At 33.9% G+C, this 23,677-nt stretch overlaps 2 protein-coding genes and 1 pseudogene across 2 annotated transcripts; 1 reads left to right on the forward strand and 2 right to left on the reverse strand.

Annotated features, from left to right (window-relative positions):
• Nucleotides 1-663: 663 nt before the first annotated feature.
• Nucleotides 664-5,702, forward strand: LOC122601108 (annotated as a pseudogene).
• A 3,424-nt stretch (nt 5,703-9,126) lies between these two features.
• LOC122602383 (pelargonidin 3-O-(6-caffeoylglucoside) 5-O-(6-O-malonylglucoside) 4'''-malonyltransferase-like) lies at nt 9,127-10,535 on the reverse strand. Its single transcript, XM_043775073.1, has 2 exons — nt 9,813-10,535; nt 9,127-9,722 (listed from the first exon to the last, which is right to left on the reverse strand). The coding sequence occupies exons 1-2, from the start codon at nt 10,533-10,535 to the stop codon at nt 9,252-9,254; spliced, it is 1,194 nt and encodes a 397-aa protein (XP_043631008.1). The 3' UTR covers nt 9,127-9,251.
• Nucleotides 10,536-20,119: 9,584 nt separating this feature from the next.
• On the reverse strand, nt 20,120-20,740 carry LOC122601109. The gene has a single exon (XM_043773880.1). It carries the CDS (start codon nt 20,738-20,740, stop codon nt 20,120-20,122), a length of 621 nt encoding a protein of 206 aa, XP_043629815.1.
• Between the last annotated feature and the right edge of the window lie 2,937 nt (nt 20,741-23,677).

The raw sequence follows: 23,677 nt of genomic DNA on the forward strand, positions 1-23,677 counted from the left end.
AATTACATTTGATTATCACCTGAGAAAAATCGAATTTACATAAAAAAAAAGCCATATATTCGTATTCAATAGATATTCCATTGTTTATTAATATCTTCAAGATCCATTGATGAAGACTGATGGAGATGATGATGATGACGGAGGCAACGATGGTTGTACTTTCGATTGGAACGTGGTGGTAACTTGAAGATGGTGGTGGTAGTGTTGGTGGTGGTAATGGTGCTGGTGATTTTCCAAGATAAAGGAGAGAGAGAAAGGAGATGTGTGTGTGTGGGTGTGTGTGTGTGAAGCTATGTAGAGTTAGCAGGGGATTAAGATAATATGTCAAATAACAAAACTACCCTTCCGTGTACTTTTTTTAGTTTTAAACTGACGATTGATCATTTTTGATCCAAGGGCTGAGATGTGGCCCTTGGATCTCACCAATTTTTAAAGATTTAAGGGAATATAACTCTGATAAAAAAAAAGAGTAGTGAATATCTTTTAAAAGAAAATGGAATGATTGTGTAAATTAATTTCGTATGTCTTACAAATCTTAACTTTACAACATGAGGGTATAATTTTCATATCATTAATATAGATCATTTATCCGCCTACCCCTACTTAAACATTGACTGACTTTGCTTCTAGTTTCGTTTTATTTAATTTTTTGGATCAATCATCATGATTGTTCTTACTGAGATCCCACAAGACCATAATATTTTTTCTTCTTCTTCTTCTTCATCAACTAATTACCATTATGAATATGATGTGTTTCTAAGTTTTAGAGGAACCGACACTAGTTTCAGTTTCACAGATCACCTCCACAAGGCGCTTCTGGAAGCCAATATCGACACATTTCTGGATGATGCGGAGATTCACACAGGAGAAGATCTGAAACCCGAATTGGAGACCGCGATAAAATCGTCGAGAGCTTCTGTTATCGTGTTGTCCAAGGATTATGCTTTTTCCACATGGTCTCTTGATGAGCTGACCTTAATTCTGGAACAACGTAGGACCTCTGATCATATTGTGATTCCGATATTCTATCATGTGAAGCCTACTGACGTGATGAAGCAACAAGCTAGGTAGTTTCGGATATTCTATCAAATAGATGCAGTCAAACACATATCGTATAGATGATTGGTATATTACAAAAATGTCCCCCTGATTTTCATGGTAATTCCATCGATGCAGTCTGTATCCAAGCTAAGCCCTTATTTTAAACGTCTTGGATATATTACTCATTTTACTTCATCTGGATCATGTCGATTTCAGGTTTCTCGAGATTTAGTAATATCCTCACAGCTTGCATGACCAAGAGTCAAGATCTTGATATAAATATGAATTTGATAAAGGTATAATTATGAATGTTTATAAGGTATTTCTCGCAGGGTGATTTTAAGATTATTTGGGTAAGTTTAGGAGTAGGGTAGAATTTTCATTAAATAAAACTCATCTAATACATGGAGAGCAAACCCTTAAAGGCATTACCAGGAGTCGAAACAGCGTGAGCGCATCCTCGTGGGGTATTAGCCATTTATCCGTTGCCTTACAAAAAATAAATAAATCAAATGACCTTTTTAATACTTCAGCCCCTCAAGCTAAATTCCACCATCTAGAAAAAGGCGTATAAGAATGGGGATGCTAACCCTCAAAAAACTTGAATATCTTTATTAGAAGTTTTACAGATTTATAAGAAACTTTCGACTCGAGAATTCGTCTCATCACAAGAATCAACTATAATAAGCAATAGACAAAGATAATGTTTCCTTTTAATACCAGGGGAAATAGGGACACAAAATCCGTATAATTAGTATTTGGGTCATGTATATGCATATTAACTGTTTATTCAGCTTTGAAAAAGTTCTGCCGCATTTATATATTTTGTCCAGTTAGTAATTGTGTTCACTGAATGAATAGTATGAATAGTGAGGATAATGAAGAAGTGGATAATGAGATTAATGCTTATTTTTGTATATATCTGATGATTTGTTGTGTCGTATCTTGTTCTTGTCAAAACACTGAAATTCTTATGTGTCGTTGAATCTGTTCCAGAAAAGAGACAATTCTTATTAAAGGAATTATTAAAGAGATTAGTGGCAGATTAGATCTACACAAAAGGAGTAAAATCCCACATATAATCGGGTTGGAGTCTTCGATTCACAAAATAACTTCATTTTTGAAAGATGAAACCTGTCAAAACACTGAAATTCTTACTATATGGGGAATGGCTGGAATTGGAAAGACATATTTGGCAAATTATGTCTTTCAGTTGCACTATCATGACTTTGAAAGAAGTTGCTTTCTTGAAGATATTGAAAGGAAGTGTATACAACCAGATGGATTGCTTGATTTACAAAAGCAGCTTCTTAAAGACATTCGAGATAGAAGTCGAATGGAGATACATAACACTGATGTGGGTACCTCTAGGATCGAGAAAACGCTACTTAGGAAAAGAAGTCTTCTAGTTTTAGATGGTATAGATAAGTATGAGCAGTTGGATGTGTTACTTGGCACAAAAGGCCTTCATCGGGGAAGCAAAATCATAGTAACATCTAAAAATGACTTATTAACAGAAAAGTGTAAGTTGTTTCAAACAAGAGTTCCACCAAATCATAAGAAGCACTTTCTTGATAGTTTAAATGAGAAGGAATCACTGCAGCTCTTAAGTTGGCATGCCTTTGGGCGCAATGAACCGAAAGAAGATGACAAAACGAAGTCAATAAGGGTTGTGAAGTAATGCAAGGGACACCCATTGGCTCTTAAAGTTTTGGGTAGTTCTGTACGTAGTGAAGATGCAACGTGGGAGGATATCTTAGAATCACTAGAGAAAAATGACATTTACCCTGATATTCAAAAGGTCCTCAAAATAAGTTTCGACTCTTTGCCATCCGACAACGACAGGGATCTGTTTAAGTTCAATGCTTGCTTCTTTCTTGGAGAAGATAGAGATTTACTGAAGAAATTTTAAAATCTTGTAAAATATGCAAATCATCTGGGATCAAGATTCTAATAAATAGATGCCTTCTCACAGTTGGATCCACATATAAGTTGGAGATGCATCAACTTCTTCAAGATATGGGGAGAGATATAGTCCATCAAGAATACCCCAAGAAGCCATGGAAGCGTAGTCTATTATGGCGTCACGAGGAGTGTGTGAATGTGTTGCAAAAAAGGCAGGTTAGCATGTACCTATATTTATGTACACTTTGATTAATTTGTATGGCTAAAGATAAGAATAAAAGTCTCATTTATGTACAAAAAAAAGAAGTGGATCGTACGTAAGTGACTTCCATAATCCTTCATACACTTTCTACCAAAATGAGACATTTCTTTAATTTGATCCCCAGGCTAATTTTGTATTATGAATCTAGACATATGGAGTAACTTTTCAATCATTTGTTGTTTCTTTTATTCTTAGGGAACAATGCTAATTCGAGGGCTTGTCCTTGACATGAAAACATGTGACAATGGAACTTCATGTGAGTCTGACTATAGTACCAATATGCGAAAGTTTAAATTTGGATCATTGCAATCACTCAATTGGGTTCAGATTCTTGTCTCTCTTATTTGGTGGTTATATGGCTGGGTTTCGAGAATATTTCGTTCCTCATTTCGTAATAGCAAAGGTGGCTTTCAGACACTTGCATTTAGTAAGATGTGTGATCTAAGAATACTCCGACTGAACTATGTACAACTCAATGAATCATACAAGGATATTCCTGCTGGTTTGAGATGGCTGTGCATGCATGGATTCCCTTTGAGTTATATACCTTCAGACTTACAAATGAAGGATATAGTTGCACTTGACATGTCCAATAGCAAACTACGACGACTTTGCAAGAAGCCCATGGTACCGAATCTCAAGCTTCTACTTATTTTTCATTTTTTGTGGTCCATGGTTATCGATCTCTTTAACAATTAACATGTACGAACATGCTGCTTTTTATTTATGTTGTGTTAGCAGTTGCTCGGGTCACTGAAGTTTCTTAATCTCAGCAATTGCCGTGAGCTTGTTAGTGTGGGTCATTTCTCTGGATTCCCGCTACTTAAACGTTTAATACTCGCAAGATGTACAAGTCTAGTTCAGGTCTGTGAATCAATCGGCAACCATTGTAATAAACTTGAAATGCTTGATTTGAGTGAATGCAATAAGCTGAGAAAACTTCCAAGAAGTATAGGAAAGTTAAAGATGCTTAGAATACTAGTATTAGATGGTTGTTCGGTTCTTGTTGAATTTCCATGTGAGATAAAAGAAATGAAGTCACTGGAAGTGCGATGGGCTGATATTAGAATAGAATCCGACCATAAGTCTCCCACTGCCATTGTGATACCACAAAGTTTAAACACAATTTTAATTTCTCTACCAGGCTCGTTAGTAAGTTTATCCCTTAGAAATAATAATTTGTCTAATGAATCCTTTCCAAAGGATTTTAGTAGCCTGTCAATGTTGATCAATCTGGATTTATCTGAAAATCCAATTGATTTCCTGCCCGATTGTGTGAGAAGCCTTAGCAGGCTGAATATTCTTTCATTAAACAATTGCCATAGGCTGAAAACGGTCTTGTCTGCTCCAAACACAATATACTTTTTGGTAACGACTTTCTGTTTTTCATTGGAGAGAATAACATTTTATCCAGAAAGGTCAGCACCACCAGATGTCATTGATTTCAACGCTAATTCTTTGAGAGAGATCCAGGGCAAGTTCAAATTGGAAAAGTTAGCACAAATAGATGAAGAAATACTACATAGTTTGGGTTGGACTAATATAGAATGTTTGAGTTATTATAAGATATCAATGATGAACTGGGCCGGATTATATCCTTACACAGGGAATATAGTCCCAACACAGGTGCACATCGTTTTTTCTTATCCGTCATTAACTCCTCTCTCTCAATATGTATGTGAGTGAAGCTAATTACTAAAACGTGGAATTGACAGATGCTTTATGAACATAGAATATTCAGCACATATATTGAAGGGCAAGAGGTTCCAAAGTGGTTCACGCAGATAAGCAAGAAGAATTTATTTACCTTGCATGTGCAGCCATCTCCTGAAAGTCGTAGGATTTGTGGGCTAAACGTATGTGTTGGAAGTACAATTTCAAACCTGACAGAAGTGGGCCCTTCAAGAATTGAAATAAGGAATTTGACAAAGAACTGCTCCTGGACTTACCAACCTATAATCTTTGCACACCCTCCAGATTATGAGCTTGAAGATGGTGATTATGTTGTGGTATGGTTAAGCCATTGGATGTTCAGGAACTACGAGTTTGAAGATGGTGATGAAGTTAGTATCCACTTTAGTAAAAAGTTCAAGTATTTTTATGAAAAAAGATTTATTCGTTATGGTGGGGACTGACCAGATTATGAAAATGTAAGGGAGTATGGTATGAGCCTTGTGTATGATGATGGAAACAAAAAAGAAGATCCTTTGGCTTATTACAAGACATGGAATCAAATCATCAGTCATGATCTGTCTATTGCTCAAGTATCCTCAGGTCATTACCTTCTAAAGCCCTGGTCAAGTGTGTTAGATAATCATGATCCTTTTATGTGTTACGAAGTCTAATAATTAGGAAGATAAGGGGGTCTTACGTAGAATTTTGATAGTCGAGGGACCAACGGAAACTATGTCTCGCTAAGTCGGTTAGATGGCCGTATAAAACTATATAAATAGCCGTTGTAATCATTTTGATGTGTAAATCACATTTTTCTTTCTCTCTGCATCATTAGGTAACCATGTATTTGTTATATTTTGAAATACCGTATCAATATACAGGTTATCCGTATAATCATGATCCGTTTAGTGTGATGAATGAACTGGACTTTACTTTGAAACAATTCAAAAGGTACAGTGTATACACCTGTATAAGTCAATATAATCTCAAAACCCAATAAATTTTAGGTAAAAAGGTATTCACCAAACCCTAATAAGGGTGCGTTTGGTTCACAGAATGTTTTTGGAAGAAATGAATTCTGTAAAAGGAATTCAAATATGATTGGAATGAAATTTAACGGAATGTTTTTCATTTTTTAAAGATTTAAGTGCCTGCAGGAATGAGATTCCTTCCTCCATCCCCATGGAATGGAGATTCCATCAAATGAGGGAATGTTTACATTCCAACGGAGTGATATTCCTTAAGAACCAAATGCACTAAGGAATAGAATTCATTTCCAATTCCATCAGATTTCATCTGAATCTGCGAACCAAACGCGAGGTGAAAGGGCTGCATTACCATGAGGGGTCTCAAGGGCAACACCCCCTTATGGTTGTCTCAATGGCTGGTTAATTAACCAGCGAGACAAAAATAGGAGATGACCTAGGACGCGTTTGGTTCACAAAATGTTTTTGAAAGGAATGAAATTTATCAGAATTGGAATCTAAAGGAATGAAATTTGACGGAATGTTTTTGATTTTTCGAGAATTCAAGTAACAGAAGGAATGAATTCCTTTCCCCATCCCCAAGGAAGGGAGATTCCATCAAATGATGGAATGTTTACATTTCAACGGAATAAGATTCCTTCATTTTTGAACAACCAAACGAACTAAGGAATAGAATTCAATTCCAACTCCATCATATTCCGTCAAATTCCGTGAACCAAACACGACCTGAGGGTTTCAGGTCCTGAAACTTCCATGAAGCTGCCCCAAAGCTCAAATTAACTTGGCATAGTTGATGAGTATGGAAATTGACAAGCCTAATGGTATCCACTCATCACTCATATCAGCAAGCCATGAAGCAAACTTATATGAACAAACAGACCAGGGAGTAAGTAATACTATCTAAGCTTATTAGTAAGCACAGTGATTTAACTTTCTTGCAACAAGATTCTTGTATCAAGCCAAATTGGACTTTTTGTAATATCATAAATGAAGTTCATATGACTTAGACAATGGGTTCGAATTGTTGTTTATGAAAAGTGATCACAAGACACAAAGAGATATCCTAGTTTCCATACAGATCATATGTCCATGAGTGACCTTTAATAAACTTAAGCACAATCGGCCTGCTGACTATGTCCGTGATAAAGGGCTGATAGTAAAAGAATTGTAATACAACAGCAACGAGCTACATTGGACAAAATTGATCACCAGAGGTGGATTTAATAGCATCAACGAGCAGCGAACAATAGGTAGCCGAACAAAACAACAATGTAAGAAACAATAGTTAGCAAAACATATTGATAAGTTGTAGCAATAACAATCGAAAGACACTGGCTATGTTAGCTTATCACAACCAAATCATAATCTATATTTGTATAGCTGCAAATTATAGTAGCAGGTTCCGACCAAGTAGAATAAAGAACAGGAATCTCACATAAACTCGAAGAAACCTAAGGATGGCAAGGGGCGAGAAAAAACCCGTGACCCGTGGATATCCATTCGTTATGGACGGATAATTTCAATAAATTTTACCCGTGGATACGATACAGGTAGAAATATGTACCCGTTCGCGGGCTGTGGACGGATAATGGGTATACCATATCTGTCATAGATAAATCTGTACCACTAACCCGTGAATACGTTGGTGGATACCCCTGAATTAGCATATCAAGAAAAACCCGCGAACATGGTAATGCGAAAATGATATCCGCACCCATCACCTGCGGTCCGTTTAGAAACCGTATGTATTACCAAATCCAGTCCCTGCTCTTGGGTAAGGCAGTAGGGTCATACTCCCAGGTACCAAATCTATGAGGGGCCCAAAGTTTTGTCCAATTTTCTGGTTAATACCTGCAGGTTGCAGCATCAATTCTTTCGCTAGCCATACCGGGCTCTTGCTTAGGTGATTTGTCCAACTTAGCTACAAGAATCTACAATGTCAAATCTTTCTTGATTCGTTTCTCAATCTTTAACTATGCGGTATTTTATTTTTTTTTGTATAATAACTTTTGCTTTCATAGCTTATTTGGTTTTATTAGAAAAATAATAATATAGAGTTGTAATTATTACTACAGATGAGTATGGATCGGTTTGGTTCGATTTTTGGCTAAAACCGAAACCATAACCGATCCATTCGATTTTTAGAAAACCCAATCCATTGGATTCGGTTTTTGCTCGGTTAGGTTTGTCGGTTTTTTGGTTCGGTTTGGATCGGTTTCGGTTTTTATTCGGTTTTTATTATAATTTTTTTTTAACTTTTTTGTTTATTATGTTATAAATTTAATTTTCAGTTGTTAACAAAAAAAATTATGATATAGAAATTAAAATATAAAGATGTTTTTTATCGACTAATTATATTTTTTAGGTGTTAAAATTGATATAACTTTTATAAAATGAATTGATTTTCTTGTACGTTTTCATCTAAAACATACAATTTATATAGATTTGTATACTAAAAAGACAAAAAGTTTAAATATATTAACATATTTACAAATTATAAGTAATAAATATAAATGTAATATGATATAAATATTAAATAATTAATATATAATTGATTCGGTTCGGTTCGGTTTTTGATCGGTTTTTTGGCATATGAAACCGAAACCCGAACCGATCCGTTCAGTTTTTAGAAAACAAAAACCAAACCAATGGATTTCGTTCGGTTTTTGGTTTTTTCAGTTCGGTTTTTTTCGATTTTTGGTTTTCCGGTTCGGTTTTTGCTCACCCCTAATTATTACATTAAGATCAAATACGCCAATTTCTGTACAAACTTTAGCTTGGGCCTTGATTTTTCTTTTTTCCATTCTTCTCAACGAAATTGTTGAACACCCTTAACTGATACATACACATACATATATTCGAGCAAAATATCTTTATTTGCTATAGCTTTAGCTACAATAATATTTAAATAATAAAGTTCACATATAGCTCCACGAACTCAAATGGTAAACCATATAATTTAGGGATTGGTTTCCTAAAATGTAAGAAACTTTGAACCAATGTCTATAGTAGGAAATAACTAAAGTTGTGTGTATTGTATATAAACAACTTTGAAATAATGTTTATTGTATGTAAGAATTTCGTTTCAACCAATTACAATCTGACAAGTGGCACCTGTATGTGGTTGCCACGTATGTTTTCTTACATACAATAAACATTTTTTCAAGTTGCTTACATACAATACACATAACTTTAGTTTTTTCCTACTATAGACATTCGGTCAAAGATAGTTACATTTCAGGAAACTAATCCCTATAATTTATGTAGCTTAAGCAAAAACTTATATCCTGCTTCAGAGAGTGGGAAACTTTCTGGCTAATAATATTAAAATTGACAAACAAGCAAAAGTAGATTGTGAAGTAACAAAAGCAAATGATCAGATGTTAGGCAAATAATAAAGTGTTTACACGATTTAGAGCTTCTTCAAATTTTGGGACCTCTTCGACTTTAAGAAAAACATATGCTTCAACTCCATTGCCTTGGACATCATCTATCAAGTAAACCGATTTTTCCAAAGGTATTGTCCCTGGGGCTACCCAAATGGGCTTCCCAAAACCAAAATCAGCTTCATAGAAAGGAAACTTACACCAACTAGTTAAAATGATCAAATTAGTTGATTCAGGATTAATCTTGTATAGTTGTAAAAACGAATTCAAAACCATCGTTACCCCTTCTTCGTTGTCGTGGTACGTTTTTGAGTACTCATTTATGGATTTCCTCACAAAATCACTTAAAAGATCTGCAAGTTCTTCGAACGTTTTAGTAGTCCCAACTTCTTGGAGAAGCACCCCGAAAATATTTCCACAAGAACTTTTGGGTATTAAAGATGCCATTTTTTCTCTTAAATTTATGGGCTGAAGTAGAATAGAATTTCTTGGAGAATTGTATATTTGTAGATCAACATCAATAAGAGCCTTCCAAATGATTGATGCCACTACTTGTACTTTGGACCATTTATGGATACTATTTTTCGCCTTCTCTTTTAGGTTCGATATTAAACTCGCATTAAATGAAAGTTTCTTTCTAGTATACTTGCTTAACATATCATCGGATACTACTGGAAAGGGATGGAAACCATGAGCCGGAAACACTGAGGACGAGCCAAAACCATACGCAGTGAATTCAGTCTCATTTTCTTCTCGGTTCATAAGAGCCCATTCATTAATGAATGTGCATAGAGTTGAAGCATCAAAAAGCAAATGTGACCCACTTATACCTATTGCCACACCTCCACACTCAAAAGTTGTAACTTGAATTGTAATTAATGATGAATCATTATGCATATCAAAACCAAGCCCAAATTTAGATGGAATGAATTCATCAATGAACTTATCATTGTCTTTGGAATCAAGAAAATCATCAAGTTTGATGTTAATTTGCGCGTCTATAAACTCAACACCTTCATCATTGCAATCAATGATGTTTGTTTCTTTAACGTATCTACCAGCAACAGGGTAGAATCGTGTTAGAATTTTCTCTAAAGATTTTTCTAACCGGGCAACAAACTTTGTGTCGTTGTGATCGGTATTCGATGGGAAAAAAAGAACAATGCGAACATATATGAGAGAAACGACTTCTTCGATGAAGCCAAGCTTGTAGTGGCTACTAAGTGTTGGAACAAAGGGTTTTATGATTTTAGAGGGTTGTTTTTCAATCTTCATTTCCATTTCACTTGATACTATATCTTATAAGTTAAGAAGGTGCAATCCTATTTATAATGTACAATTCTATTTATAATGTACATACGAATTAATCCTCTAGAAAATAATTCGCCATATATAATATATAATATAATATAATATAATATATAAACCATGAGCAAGAAAAAGTTATTTATATTAATTAAGCATATGGCATTTATATTTAAACTATTGATGAACTATCTTTTGTGATATTAGTCAAAGCATTAATCATTACGATATTACAATACTTAAAGAGCATATAGTTTGTTCATTTGTGAATCGAATGAATATGTATTTGTCTTAGCTAGGCAAATGGACACGAGAATGCTATTTTAACTAGTCTTCTAATTATTATAAACATCCAAATACGTGCAAATAACATTTTGATATCTTATTATATTTTCTTACCGCACACATATATGTACTTTAACTACAGGTCATTTGTGTTTAAAATAAATAAAATGATTTTTCTAATGACAATAGATAGTGTATTTGGATAAATAAGCAATTCTCCCTTCAAAATATCCATTTATGATTTATATTTCCAATCAGATGGGCTAGTGCTCAAAACACATGGCCTCCTTTTTGCTTGCTTTTCTATTCACCAAATTAACCAACCTATAAAAGGCCCAAAATAACTACTAAAAAATTGTGTTCTAGAGTCTACTTCTAGTTAAATCCAAATGGCCACATATAATTATTATTATTATTATATATATAGGGTAAAGTTATTTTGAGAAATTTTTTTTGCGAGAACCTTTGAGAACTTTTCAAATCAAGTCCAACCGATGATTGTTCTTTACATGAAAATTGTATTTTGATTGTTTTCCGAATAACTTATGTGTAATTTTAAAGTTTATAATTGTGTGGAGGCATTGATTATCATTCATTATACATATATGTGAAGATTTGGATTCTTGATCACATGTGCACGTATATTGCTATGATCACATGTATGCAAGTCGATCACATGTAATGATACCAATATTCGTGCACATATGATCAAGAATCCAAATCTCCATATAATTGTATAACGGATGATAATCTATGCCTCCACACAATTATAAACTTTAAAATTACGCATAAGTTATTCAGAAAACAATCAAAAAACAATTTTCATGTAAAGAATAATCATTGGTTGGGCTTGATTTGAAAAGTTTTCAAAGATTTTCGCAAAAAAAAAGGTTCTCAAAATAACTTTTTAGTATATAATATATATATATATATATTGCCACCGATGAGTTTCTTTTTAATCTAATCTTATCCATCCAATCCAATTGATTATTAATCCTGGCTATGTAAACTCCTCCATTTAAACAGAGGTTTAGTTATAATGATAATAAGAACGTGATCATATATTTATCATGGTCGTTTATACACATCCATTTAAAACGGAGGTTTAGTTGTACCTATAATAGATGTGATGGTATATTTAGTAAACAAATACCATCAAACCATTTAATTGAACATACTTTGTTTTCATCACCATCTTCATTATACCCGCAAGAAAAAAGCTTTAAAAAATCTCCCATTCATAAAAGATTTTCCAAATGTTTCAGTTGCGTGACACGTATTAGAAGACCGGTTTCTCAATTGCTGGTCTTTGTTTAAAAATGTCTTTAAACACAAAACACAAGAAAGACGGCCTCTTAGATACCGACTTTGGGTATAAACATTGAAGATCGGTGTCTAAGACAACGGCTTTGCCTTCCTGCTTGCCACGTCGAATAAGACCGGTGTTGGAGTCACCGGCTTTGCTCCAAAAAACTTAAGACCGGTATCTTAGACACCGGTTTTCGTAGTTTTACAAATTCTATCACAAATGTTCGTATTTACACCATATGGTTCGAAATTAGTAGGATCCATACAAAAAATCTATATTTTTGGATATATAATAGAATGGGTTTACCCTACTTTCCTCATCAATCCCGTAAATCACCATTTAAAACGGAGCTTTAGCTATACTGATAACAAGAAACTAATCTATTTATATATAGATTTAATGATGTATGTATGACTCTAACAACTAACAACGTACACAACTAAGATATAAAATACATATTTCTGCTATCTATCTCTTCTCTATTTTTTTTTTTATATAATTCATATATTATTGATTGAAAAATGGTTGAGTGTTGTATTATTGATCCAAATGAAGGCTTTTTACAATAAAAGAGATGGATAGTAGACGGTGGCAAACGTGGCAGGTAAATACTGTTATAGTGTTCCTTAATGTAAAGAGCTTGTATTATGTGCTTTTTAAGTCAAAAGCTCAACATAGAAATATGTGTAATTTGTACGAGTAATTTACAACAGGGGTAACGTGTTGAATGAATGAGAGCACTTAATTTTATATAGCCTTTTATAAACTTATGAATAAATTTGTTCACGTTTTTTTTTTCATGTGATAAACGACTATATATAAGGTTTTGAAAAAAAAAATTTCTACAACATATATTTTTATGACGTTTCACATGTGAATGAACAAAAAAAACATGTGATCCAATATAAAATTTAGGAGTTCTTACGGTTCTTACAAAAAAATGGGTTCTCAAAATAAGGGTCCCCTATATATATACATACACCGTTAATGTTGTTGGTGTTCATTACTAAATAAACATGTATGTTTTCTTTTTATTTGACGGTTTGGTGAAACGACTAGACTCGGTATATAAAAGAAACAAGAAATTTTTTTATTATTATTATAGTATATACCCACTGCGCCGCAATGGGGGTTCCATTCCCCACTGCGCCGCAGTGGGAGAAAAACACAATTCTTATCTGAGGATACCCACTGCACCGCAGTGGGAGGGTTCACCTCCACTGCGTCGCAGTGTCTCCCAAACCAGCAACACCACAAACTTCTATTTAACACTTGATTAAACTTATAACTTCCACCCTCAAAACCAAACCTCAAAATCATCATTTCTAAGATATAATCCAGTACTCACACATTTCCAACCATAGTTACAACATCCGTTTGATTTAACGTTCATGTGCACAACCATATGGGTTGTTTACCCAATTTGACACCTTTTAAACCAAAATACAAACTTTGCTAAACCAAAAGAGCTACACCTGATCATTTACAGAAATGTACCAAAAGCATGACCATCAAAAATCTAAACATGTACAAAGATCCATAGCGAGGAGGGATATCTAAGTCTCTAATCACTAGAATACCATTCTTTCGTGAATGGTCAAATACCTTCAAAATCAACTAGCAACTCCAAATCAACCATACCTAGTTCCTTCTTCCGGAACTACCTATAAAATGGTGAACAACAGGAAGGTAAGCTAATGCTTAGTGAATATGTTTGCGTATAATCATATAAACGAAGGAGGGCAATACACAAAGGAATGTCGCATATAGACTATGACACCATCGTGTCATATCTATAATACTCACCTTTGTGCAAACGCATTACATGGATCCATATAAGCAAATGATTATAATCACAATCAAATATAACAATAACAATGCTCCACATAAGCTATGGCCACTAATTAGGCCTGTAATCAAAGAAAGCCACTACTTAGGCTTAACGCCAAATCAATCACCACACATGGAAACTGCTCAACATCGTATGGTAATTGACCCGACGAATGTACAAAGATATGCAAGTATACTCAGCTTCTTCGCGACACAACAAACAAATCAAGATAACCGCAATAGCAACAAATCAAGCTTTAAACCTATCAAGATATCATAATATGCATATAAGGCGATATTCACATTCCTAGCTGTTTCAACATAGCCAAACTAGCCATTCACTAGCATTCCTAACATCTAATCACCCCCTCAAGTCATTGAGTTGCTTACTTACAAAAATTCACATATTAATTCAAGAAATCATCATCATTATCAACATTACTTCACTTAACTAGCAAAATCACCATTGTCATAGTTGGAATTTCACTTCCATTATTCTCATTATAATAAATTTCAATAAGCAACTCAATAACTAACTCATAATATACAAGCATTTGCGGAAAAAACATATAAAAACCCATTACTAGTAAAATCCCCCAAATTCCACCTTTCAAGAACCCTAATTCTTAGAAAGAAAAAGAAATTAGGTTAAGAATCAATACCTTAAAGGATTCAAGAACTTAATTTAAGACTTTAGGTCATAAATTTCTCTTCCCCTCTTTTTCCTCTTGGATTTTCGGCCACTACCACCACTCCAACTCAAACCCTAACTTTTAATTTCTTAATTTCAAGAGAATGATTATTATTATGCTTGATAGATGAATCTTTAATTTGAGATTAGAAGTCTCAATTGCATGGATTGAAGTTGGATTGGATAATCAAGAAGGATGAAGAAGGTAATGGAAGAAGTTGAGTATAGGAAATAAGGTGGGAATGTGGCTGGCAGCTCGTACATATGCCATGACCCCCTTTCAAATTTTTAATGGGTATAATACCCACTATCCGCTAAGGTTCCAACTAAATTAACCCCATATCCAAAAATAAAACACTAGGAACTTATTTTAATGTCAAAACTACAAACAGGGTTAATTTATTACCTTAAAATTATTGGGGTGTACATTTGGCTACCATCATAGATCAATCTTTTTAGTCAATAAACCCTTGGTTATGCATGAAATTGTATACAACTTTATTTCATGTTGGTTTTCTTTTTTATTTGCAATCCAATTGTGTCACGTTTTGTATAAAATTAGTACCATACCAGCGTAATGCGGCGGTAGTTGTGGCAGACACGGTTTGGTGGTGGGGGCGATTTTTGGTAGTGGAGGTGACGTCAAGTGGTGTAGATAATTGATGTATAGGTAATTGATGTAAAAAGTTAATGGAAATATTTTGGATAAATGACTGATATTGTAATTTAATCATTAATGGTATTTTAGATTATTCTTTCATAACTTTTAACGAGATGGTTCTTTTATTTATTAAATAGTATAAAAGTATAGATTAAGTGTATATGAGAATTATGATTAAGAAATAAGGGTATTTTGGGTATAAAATAGTGTTAAATTTCCTAAAATAGGAGAAATCAATATGCTTTATAAGGGATTATAGATAAAATATCGGAAAGGAGTTATAGTTAAATGGATAATAAAGACTTAGGTTATTGATTTTGGATTTAAGGTACTCACTATTCCTCTTCATCTATGTTTAATATGCTATACTAAGCTATGTGAGATATGTGATGTAAGTTATAAATATGTTTTATTTAGTGTAACCCGAGCAACACACGAGTATTGTTCTAGTTATAGTGATGATGACTTACTCATCTTCTTTAACTTTTAGCCAGTGGCGGATTTACAGTACAAGAAGGTAGACCTACCTAAGATTCGGAAAAAGTTTAGAGATTATGTGATAATTTTTTCGAGGACCTATGTATAAATTTGATTAGGAACCACCTTAGACATTCTATTCTTGAATATGGCTTATGTTTTTCATGTTACTTGAAATAAAATATAAAATTAAAAGGATAAAAAAATTTTCGGCGACGGTGTAATGAAAGAATAATGTTGAAGAAGACGAAGTTGAAAGCCTGCAAATGAATTAGTGTGGTCCACAAAATGTTGACTATTGAGTTAGAATAATTGTTATTTTTCACTTAAAACCTTAAACTATTCAAACTTTTTAAAACTAGATTACATATTTTTCAAAAGTTACAATTTACCCCTCTTATAATTTCATGGATATATTATATTTAAAGTATTGACTATTAAGTTTATGAACAACACTTAGCTAAATTTATCAATAGACAATGTTTATTTTTAATGAATTTACAAAATAATATTAATTGACCTTTTAGTGTTATCCGGCTAAATTAATTTGTTCATTATAGGTAGTCGTTTTTTGTAACTATCTGATTTGCCATGAGACAAATCATTATTCATTTTATTTCTATAATACAAATTGTTTTTTTGACATTGTTTTTCTTAATCTCAGATGAATCAGTCAAGTGTTGAGTGTTTTTTTTTTTTTCTTTTTTATCTTTTTTTTCCATTTTATTAGACAAGCTTGGTAATAGTAATGTATGCTTTATTAACAATAAGAAACCACATTTGTATCAAATGAATGTTTATATGTGTACATTTGTGACCTGATAGATTGTGCCGACCCATTTCAATTTTTTCTCTATCTCAACTATAACTCGTCAAGTTAAATAAAGGACCTACCTAAATCAAAATCCTGGATCCGCCACTACTTTTAGCTTCTACAAATTACTGGCCACAATTATCATATTCTATAAATTCTTACTTTAGCCATAACAAAGTTAATTAGGTGTGTTGTTCAAACCTGACATATAAAATGATTAATTACCACTATTTGGTACCAATGAGTTAATAGCTTATTGTAAAAAAGTCCTTCTATGAGATTTTGGATATGTAGAGACCCATTTTTAAGTCTAAGAGAGCAAGATTTTTCCCTTAATATTTGTCGGGGTTTTTCCTCCTACTTGGTATCGGGTGAGGGACTCTCGAGCATGGATCTGGTTAATGCAACATAACCTAGACTCTCTGTTGTGATATTCGATCCGCACTATTCAAAAATACTACCATTAATTGGTTACCTCTGTTTCATTTTCTTAATGTATAGAATAAGTCAATACCTCTGTGGGCGGACTATTAAGGGGTTTTTTCTCTTATAAGGTATTGGGTGAGGACTCTTTAGCACGGACCCAGTTAAAACAACGTAATCTATGCCTTCCGTTGTGATATTTGATCCGCTCTTTTCAAAAAAGACTACCACTATTTGGTTACTAGATCGAGACTTACAAATTGATTTACAGATACTTCATACGCTTTAGGCCCATTGGACCCATCCTTTTTAGCTATTTTTAACTTTTACCCTCAGTTAGAAATAAGACATAACATGAATTAGCTTATAAGTAAAATTGGGTTGAGGTTGTAATTTCTTCTTAAAGATGTTACTTGTTGCATTAATTATGATGAATGATTTGGTTGGAAGCACCGAACTTAAGAAAACCATGATACACTTACAGAGTCATATTGTGAGTCTTGTATGAAGTGTGTGAGGAATGAAAATGTCTGTGTCCCATTTAACTAATTGTGTTTTATATAAAGATCCACAAAAATAAACAACAATTAGGGAAAATAGCATAAATGCAACTTCTTAGTTTTTATTGGGGCCTTGTTGTCTGATGTATGCTTGACCCATACTAAAGATTTATACTTGTTTTGACCCATACTAAAGGTTAATACTTGTTTTGACCCACACTAAGTCTATTTATGAATGCACGACTTCCTAAATAAGGAAAATGGGTCATGTTTAACGCATTAGTTATTGATAACGAACATAGTACCTGCGCAATGCGGCGGCAGTGGTGGGGAAGGCGGTCTAGTGGTGTCGGTGATGGTACTATTCGTGGTGGTGGCGGTGTCAAGTGGTGTAGGTGTCAAGTGGTGTAGGTTGATGTAATTGTGATAATGACAATTTTTAGAAGATAAGAGCTTAAAGTGTTAATTATTGAAATAAATATTTAGAGTGTAAATTAATTTATTAAGGGATAATTAAAATTACCTAAAGTAGAGTTACCTAAAATAGAATTGAGGCTTTTTCTTTATTAGGAAATGTAGAAAAGACGACAAAAAGTTGTTGTGGGTCATGTTCTTGTTAAGCAAATTTTCTTACATTTTTTTGGGGAATGCATAGTGAAAATTAGCAATTGAGACCTGCCAAGTACTCCAGCATGAATTTATGAAACATAGACCACATTAGCGTATAGTGATTGAAGCCTTGAAAAGGTATAGTAAAGGGGGCGAGGTAGACATGTCACAATTCAAGATACTACTTGACTACATGGTTTGATTTAATCAATATTAGTATCGGGTTATATCGATTAAATCATGGTTTGGGTAAATATGTAATTGTGCATTAAAAAATAAGATATATATGTAAATCTCCCAATTATATATTATGTTTGTTTCATCTTCAACTATATCATCCTTTTACTGTCCACTCCTTTCAAAATTATACTAACCCCAATCATTTAAAATACCAAAGATCGGTTGTATAAACTATATCTATACCAAAGAATAGACCTTTTTATATTCACTTGGCACCCCTTAAAATACTTTCACATACACTACCTCCTTAATATTAATGATTAAATTACACTATCAATTTTTTATGTTTTAAAAATATGTCCATTAACCATTTACATCAATTATATACAAAACTCAACTTTGCTCAATCACCAACCGTCGCCCAATCATTACACCGTCGCCACCATAACTATCGCCGCATCGCGCGGGTACCGTGCTAGTAGTACATAACAAAATTGATCCCCAAACTTGTCGAATCCTTCCAAATTTTTACGTTCCAACTTTCTCAACTAATAAGTTTTTTCTTCTTCGGCATTAACTTGCCCCTTTTATCCGAGTCCATATAGGATACCATGCACAACATATGGCAATTCATCACACTTAGTATGGACCACATAATCTTCAATCACGAATTCTCTGTTGAAGCATTAATGTTAAGATCTACGGAACAAAATTAAAAGAGATTAGTTTTCTGGAATGTAACTATCTTTGACCGAATGTTTATAGTAGGAAAAAACTAAAGTTGTGTGTATTGTATCTAAGTAACTCGAAAAATTGTTTATTGTATGTAAGAAAACATACGTGGCAACCATATACATGTGTCACTTATCAGATTTTAATTGGTTGAAACGAAATTCTTACATACAATAAACATTTTTTCGAGTTGTTTACATACAATACACACAACTTTAATTATTTCCTACTATACACATTCGTTCAAAGTTTCTTATATTACAGGAAACTAATCCTAAATTAAAAATGTCTAAGGAAAAAGCGGATCACCCTGTACGCAAAAAAAGACATTTTAAACTGATTTAATTTAATGAAATTTAATTTATTATAGATTAATTATATTAAGCATGGAACGGTTATAATCATAGAATAATTTATATCCTTACGATGTCATTGTATGGGTTTTTAATTGAGAAAATAAGTCCTTTTGTAGGTAACCTATGTTTACTTAGGCATCTGTCAACCGTAGATACCATCATTCCTCCTTCTCACTGCCATATCAATTTTTCTCTCTCCTAAAACACCTCTTCCTCACTCATTATCAACCTCACCTCTTCCTCTACTTTTATTTTATTTTAATATATCAAAATAAAAAGCACAAGCTTATTTTTATTATTATTAAAAAACATTACATTACATTAAATAAAAACACATTAAATTAATTTAAAAAAAACATAAAACAGATTAAATCTAGAAAATAAGAAAACCAACACGATACATAAATAAATTAATAAAAGACAACTTATTATTATTTAAAAAAAAAAAAACTTCAACGTTGACGCTGTTGTGCAGGCAAGTTCCACATGTGTTCGACTAGAGCGCCTCGAAGACGGTGGTGCGTCAGTTGATCACGTAACTCCCCCATCATACGTAATTGTGTTCCCACTCTTTGGTCCCAAGTACGAACTGGCCTCTCCTCCGGAATTAACTCCAAATCAAATGGACTAATTGCACGACCGTTATAATCAACAACCATGTTGTGCAAAATCACACATCTGTACATCATACGCTTAAATTTTGTTGATGCTCAATGGACGCGCTCCGTCAGTGAGGATATGGAAACGACCTTGAAGCACCCCGAATGCATGTTCTACGTCTTTCCTTGCAGCTTCTTGATAGCGCTTAAACTTTGTCGTCTTGGGGTCTATGGGACACTTGAAAGACTTCACGAGTGTAGACCATTCAGGATAAATACTGTCGGCTAGATGATACCCCTTTGTAAACTGCTCGCCGTTAGCGGTAAAGTTGACGACAGGAGCTCTATCTTCAAGGAGCTGGTCGAACAAGTCAGATTCATTGAGTACGTTTCTGTCGTTGTTCGAACCGGCTGGTCCAAAGTAAGCATTCCAAATCCAAAAATCATATGAAGCAACAGCTTCAAGCATGTTTGTTGGGTGTCCTTTGTCGCCACGAGTGTATTGGCCTTGCCATGCGGTGGGGCAGTTTCTCCATGGCCAGTGTATACAATCAACGCTGCCGAGCATACCCAGGAAACCATGCACCTCCAAATGCTTCGTAGTCACTCGATTAACATCTTCTTGGGTCGGTTTTCTCATATACTCATCGTGATACAATTGAATGATGCACTTACAAAAGTTGTTCATAGCATCGTATGACGTTTGTCGACCCATTTCCAAATACTCATCTAGTTGGTCGGCGGAAGCACCGTACGCCAGCTGGCGTACAACGGAAGTACATTTTTGAAAAATTTTTAAAGTGGGAACACCCGCAACATCGACAGAGGGATTGTGAAAGTATTGAAAGTGAGGCGGTAATGGTTGTATGGCATCAAAGGTTTATATGTCCTTCACTATACGAATAAACATTTCTCTGGGCATTCGAAAACGCCTGTGAAAATAATCAGCAGGAAAGACGGGTTCCGGGGCGAAGTAATGATTATAAAGACAGGTTGTCGCATCGGCGTGGTTTCTTGGTATGTATCTTCTTGGTGCTCTTGGTACTTTGGAACTTTCGGCCTCGGTTTCTTCTTCTTCTTCTACAAGATTAACAAATGTGTTCAACATTTGTGGATCTACAAAATACCTTTGAATGTAGGTTGTTGAATCTTCGTCAGAACTTAACATTTTTGTTGTATGAAATGGATGATTGATTTATGTTTGTATGTGTTTGTGGGTGTTTTTTGGAATGAAAAATAATGAAGTGAATGGAGTTGTTTATATAGAGATGTAAAATAGGGAAAAAAAAAGTAAGAAGTAGCAAATGGCTAGTTTTTAAAAAAAAATAAGTTTTTTTTTGTTTGATTCCTAATCGGTCCCCACCATACGCTCCCCCACTTCGTCGACCCATTTCGACCCAACGACACATCCCCATAGACGAGGTCCACGAACTAGTTGCTGCCAACTGCTTCCTTCGTCGACGAAGCCAACGATGACCCACGAACTCACCGTTGGCTGAGGCCTTACCCACCTTGCTTGTCACAAACATGTTTGATAGTTTATCAGTAATGACATATTCAACTATTCATAATTAACCAATAGGCTTAATTCTCAACATAAAATTCAACTTGAAAAAGACCATATTAGAGTTATGTGTTTTTAACCTATAAATCTATCAACTCGATTATTTTTTATTAGGTTAGGGTAAGAATTTTTAGTTATCGGGTAAACCCGTCGGCCCGAGTATTAAGTTAGCTTTCTTTTTATAAAATACATATATTATATGTCATAACCCTAAGTCCAACATTTTAGATCTAGAATATTGTCTCTTCTTGTCAATTTTTTTTCCCTTTTTTATATAGATCTTATTCAAAATATAACCGATTTGATCATTACACATCATCCATCATCCATCAGGCTATCACACCCTAGATCGATCTTTCAAATACTAGAAGCCAACCCATATGACCAAAACCAACTCATATGTTCCAACAACCCATACACTAATTAGGTAAACGGATTGAGTCTGGATTAATAGCATATGTGTATATGTTAGGCTGAAACTTCCGAAGTATTTGTCGATTTAATTTATATGCATTTGTAGCTGATAAGCTGAATTATTGTTGCATAATAGTTTGAAAAATAGTTAGTCGATTATAAATGTTTTGTTGAGGAGATCCATAGCAAATTGTGACAACCGTTATCTAAGCATATTTTCCCGAAGTACTTTCCGGTTATTTTTAGTGCGTTTTGTACGTGTGCGTCATTAGACCTTAAGACTTTATCATGGACTAAATGGATTTTTGTTTTGTGGAATACTAGTTGTCTTGTGGAAATGTCAAATGAAGTAAAACACTTAAGTTTAAAACAATTAAAAATTTAATTATCAAATATGGTCGTGTTTATAGTCTTTTGAAAGCTATTGAAAAGTTACATTTAAATATGTCGACAAAATGAATTTACGGGTCATGAGTCTTTTTGAATGGTCGAGTCAAACGAGTTTTGCTAGGGTCAAAGGAGGTCAAGGCAAGGAGAGAACAACAAAAACCCTAACTTCTCTAAGTTACCGTCTCATTCTTCACAAACTCTCTTCTCTCCCTCTTTCCTCCCCATCTTTTTCCCTCCCAAAACAAAATTTTATCTTCTAAATCTTCTTCAGATTTCTCCAAATTGGTAAGTCGGTTTTATGAATCTAATGTTTTCTTGCAGTAGGAAGTCATTAAATCTTATCAATTTACAAACAAAAACTCAAGCATATATATATATACACACATATATATAGGAAGGCATTCAAATGAGAAGTAAATAAAAATAAGAATAAGTGAGAACAGATCTGGTCCCTTGATTTTTTCCATCAACGGTTATCAAATTTTGTATAGTTTATTATATTTTAAAAACATGATAAGGGTAAAAAAGGAATAATGGTTCGTATGTCTTTTAGAAATACCTTTATTTTGGTGTTTAATTCGTGCGACATGCCCAAGTGCAATCTTTCATATTGAGTTACAATTTTGTTTCCTTTTTCATTTTTCATCTTTTAACCGTCAAAAAGGAAAGAGAAAATATGCATCTTATATTAGACAACAACTATAATACATTCTGTTGATGCATGTTGATGTGACAACAGCAACTTAGATTTAATATGTTGTTTAGATTGAGACATTATGTTAATTTATGTCGTATCTATATATGTAATTGATAGATTATGGACTTTATGTTTTGGTAATGATCGATTACATGTTTTGGAGTTGTATATATATATGTGTTATGTATGATGTTTGTTGTGTGATATACAAGTACAAACATAATATGTGTTAGGATTCCTTAAGATGAAACACTTAGGAATATAACCAAGTACGGTATATCTTCGTTAGAGGCAAACGAAGATAAACTTCGTTTGGTACAAACGAAGATTAACTTCGTTAGATGGGCTGGCAGCTAAGTTCGTAAGAACAAAGCCCAGCAAGCCCAGTTCGACCTGAAACATACATATACGAACGAATACCCTAAGATAATAGACGTTCGACATACAAGTACTCCAGACACCTAAGTTCGTTCTATAGCTTATAGAAACGAAGATAGCACAATACGGCTGATTATTTACTTGATAATTAGCGATATACCAGTTTACTAATCAAACTAGTTATCTCGTGAGGATTCCGCACTCACGAC

Source organism: Erigeron canadensis, chromosome 5 (genome assembly GCF_010389155.1).
Source record: "Erigeron canadensis isolate Cc75 chromosome 5, C_canadensis_v1, whole genome shotgun sequence".
NCBI lineage: Eukaryota > Viridiplantae > Streptophyta > Magnoliopsida > Asterales > Asteraceae > Erigeron > Erigeron canadensis.